The sequence below is a fragment of the Monoraphidium neglectum genome (assembly GCF_000611645.1).
Source record: "Monoraphidium neglectum strain SAG 48.87 unplaced genomic scaffold scaffold06404, whole genome shotgun sequence".
Lineage (NCBI taxonomy): Eukaryota > Viridiplantae > Chlorophyta > Chlorophyceae > Sphaeropleales > Selenastraceae > Monoraphidium > Monoraphidium neglectum.
In genome coordinates this window covers 1-2,262 of record NW_014007236.1, presented here as the reverse complement: position 1 = coordinate 2,262, position 2,262 = coordinate 1, and the positions used below count along the sequence as shown (strand labels likewise).

The 2,262-nt window shown below is 64.5% G+C and overlaps 1 protein-coding gene across 1 annotated transcript; it reads left to right on the top strand.

Moving 5' to 3' along the window:
* Positions 1–93: 93 nt before the first annotated feature.
* Positions 94–2,157, top strand: MNEG_16470 (hypothetical protein; the record flags this gene model as incomplete). Its single annotated transcript, XM_014035060.1, has 6 exons — positions 94–135; positions 506–658; positions 933–1,037; positions 1,310–1,606; positions 1,970–2,038; positions 2,149–2,157. 6 exons carry the CDS (start codon positions 94–96, stop codon positions 2,155–2,157), a joined length of 675 nt encoding a protein of 224 aa, XP_013890514.1.
* Positions 2,158–2,262: the final 105 nt, after the last annotated feature.

Genomic DNA, 2,262 nt, shown 5'->3' with positions numbered 1-2,262 from the left:
GGCCTCGGCGGCGCGAACGGCGTCGGGGAGGGGCTGGGGGGCGGGAAGAGCGCGGTCAGCCTGGCGAAGCTGGAGAATCTGGCCGGGCTGCAGATGCCGTTTGAGCTGAAGTCTCTGGAAGTCTGCCTGGACTCGGTGGGTGGCTGTTTGGGCATGGGAGGGCGCGCCACATATTTTCGGCTGCTGGGGTTGTGACGCTTTGCCTTTTGGGGGGGGGGGGGCGCCAGGGATGCAGCCGCTGCTGGCTGCCGTTGTGCGTCCGCCCTCCCTCGCGCACTCCCGCCAGCTGGCGTCCGAACTCGATGGCCCGCCCCGCGCATGCACCCATTCTGCCAGCCCCGCGAAGCAGACCCTCCCCTGCTCTTGAGCCTCAGATCGAGCCTCGTCCTCTGGCATCTCATCCTTGAAACTCAATGATTTGGATACTGCAAGACGTTGAGCTTGGCTTTCATCATATCAGTGATCCCAGGACCCCCCGCCATGCGTCACCTGTTAACCCTGCCAGATCACGTCTTACCTGAACCGCCTGGCGTCAGACCTGGAAGCTGCCGCGTACCCGGCGCTCGACGCGCTCACGGGCCGCGTCACGGCGCACAACCTGGAGCGCGTGCGGCGCATCAAGGGGCGCCTTGTGCGGCTGTCGACGCGGGTGGAGACGGTGCGGGGCACGCGCACGCATGCGTGTGTGTGTGTGTGTGTGTGTGTTGGTGTGTCTATGCGTTTGCGTGCGTTTGTGTGTGTGTGTGTGTGTGAGTGTGAGTGTGTGTGTGTGCCTCACACGATCCTTCCCCCACACGATCCTTCCCCCAAAAGAAACCAACAACGGACCCCCCCTCCCTACCAATCGCCGCCGACCGCAAACGACCGCAACCAACTGACAGCAACTGTGACCAACCGCTAACAACCGCCACGCAACCCCCCCCCCCCCCAAGATAAGGGAGGTGCTGGAGGGCTACCTAGATGATGACAACGACATGCACGACATGAACCTCACAGCCAAAGAGCTGCACGCCGCGCAGCAGGCCGCGGAGGCCGCGGTGAGCGCTTGGGGCGAGAAGCTGGCGGGAAGCTGGGGGGAAGCCGGCGGGAAGCTGGCGTCACGGGGGCGTTTGGGGTGGCACGGTGGAGCGGAGGGCCGGTGCGGGGCAAGCAACGGGACGGTGGGCATGATGCGACAAGCCTGGCGGTGCTGAGGGCGGCTGCGCCTCTCGCAGCGGCTTGGGCGTGCGTCTGCAGGCTTGCTGCTGTTTTGTCGGCGGGTAAGAGAAGAGCGAGCCGCGGGCGACTCACGCATCCCCACGCCCTCCAGCAGGCCGCGAGGCGCAGCAGCAGCAGCGCCGCCGCGGGCACGCCCGGCGGCGCCCTCGCGCGCGGCGCGTCGCTCGGCCGCGGGCCGCTCGCGCGCCAGTCCCTCGCCCGCCAGTCCCTCGGCCGCCGCAGCCGGGGCGGCGGCCTCGGCGACCGGTCGTCTTCGTCGTCTTCTTCTAGCAGCAGCAGCAGCAGCAGCAGCGGGAGCAGCAGCGCAGTAGAGGAGGAGGTGGCTGAGGTTGAGATGTTGTTGGAGGCGTATTTTATGACTGTGGACAACACGTACAACAGGCTGCAGGTTCGTGTGTGTGTGTTTGTGCTTGTTGTGCGTGTGTGTGTGTGTGTGTACGCGCACGCGTTTGCACGCATGCGTGCACGCCTACCCATTGGCGGTGGCAGACGCTGATGCCAGGCCGCATGTGTCCCAAATCCCTTCCAACTCCCGAGACCCGCGCTCGCCACATCCCAGCAACCCGGCCCCGCACCTGCCTGAGCCCTGGGCATCCCCCCCATCTTCCAACCCCTCACTCGTGCACAACCCCCCTCACTGCCATGCGGTGACCATCAACCCCCCAGACCCTGAACGAGTACATTGAGGATACCCCCCCCCTCTCTCATACACAACCCACTCACTGCCGTTGCTGTGGCCACAATCCTATAGACCCTGAACGAGTACATCGAGGACACGGAGGACCTGGTGAACCTGAAGCTTGACCAGCACCGCAACCAGGTGGGGGGCAGGGACTGGGGGTGTGTAATCCAGGGGGTGATTCCGTGGGTGTTGTGTGTTTTTTGTGAGCTCCATGCGTGTGCACGTGTGTGCGTGCGTGCTTACTTGAGTGCCTGTGATGGGTCGATAGCGTGTGGTGGGAAACTTGCGTTGTTCGAGCGACCAAATTCTCAACATTGAACCTCAACACCCCAACACCCCCAACACTCTCAACCCTCCCAAAC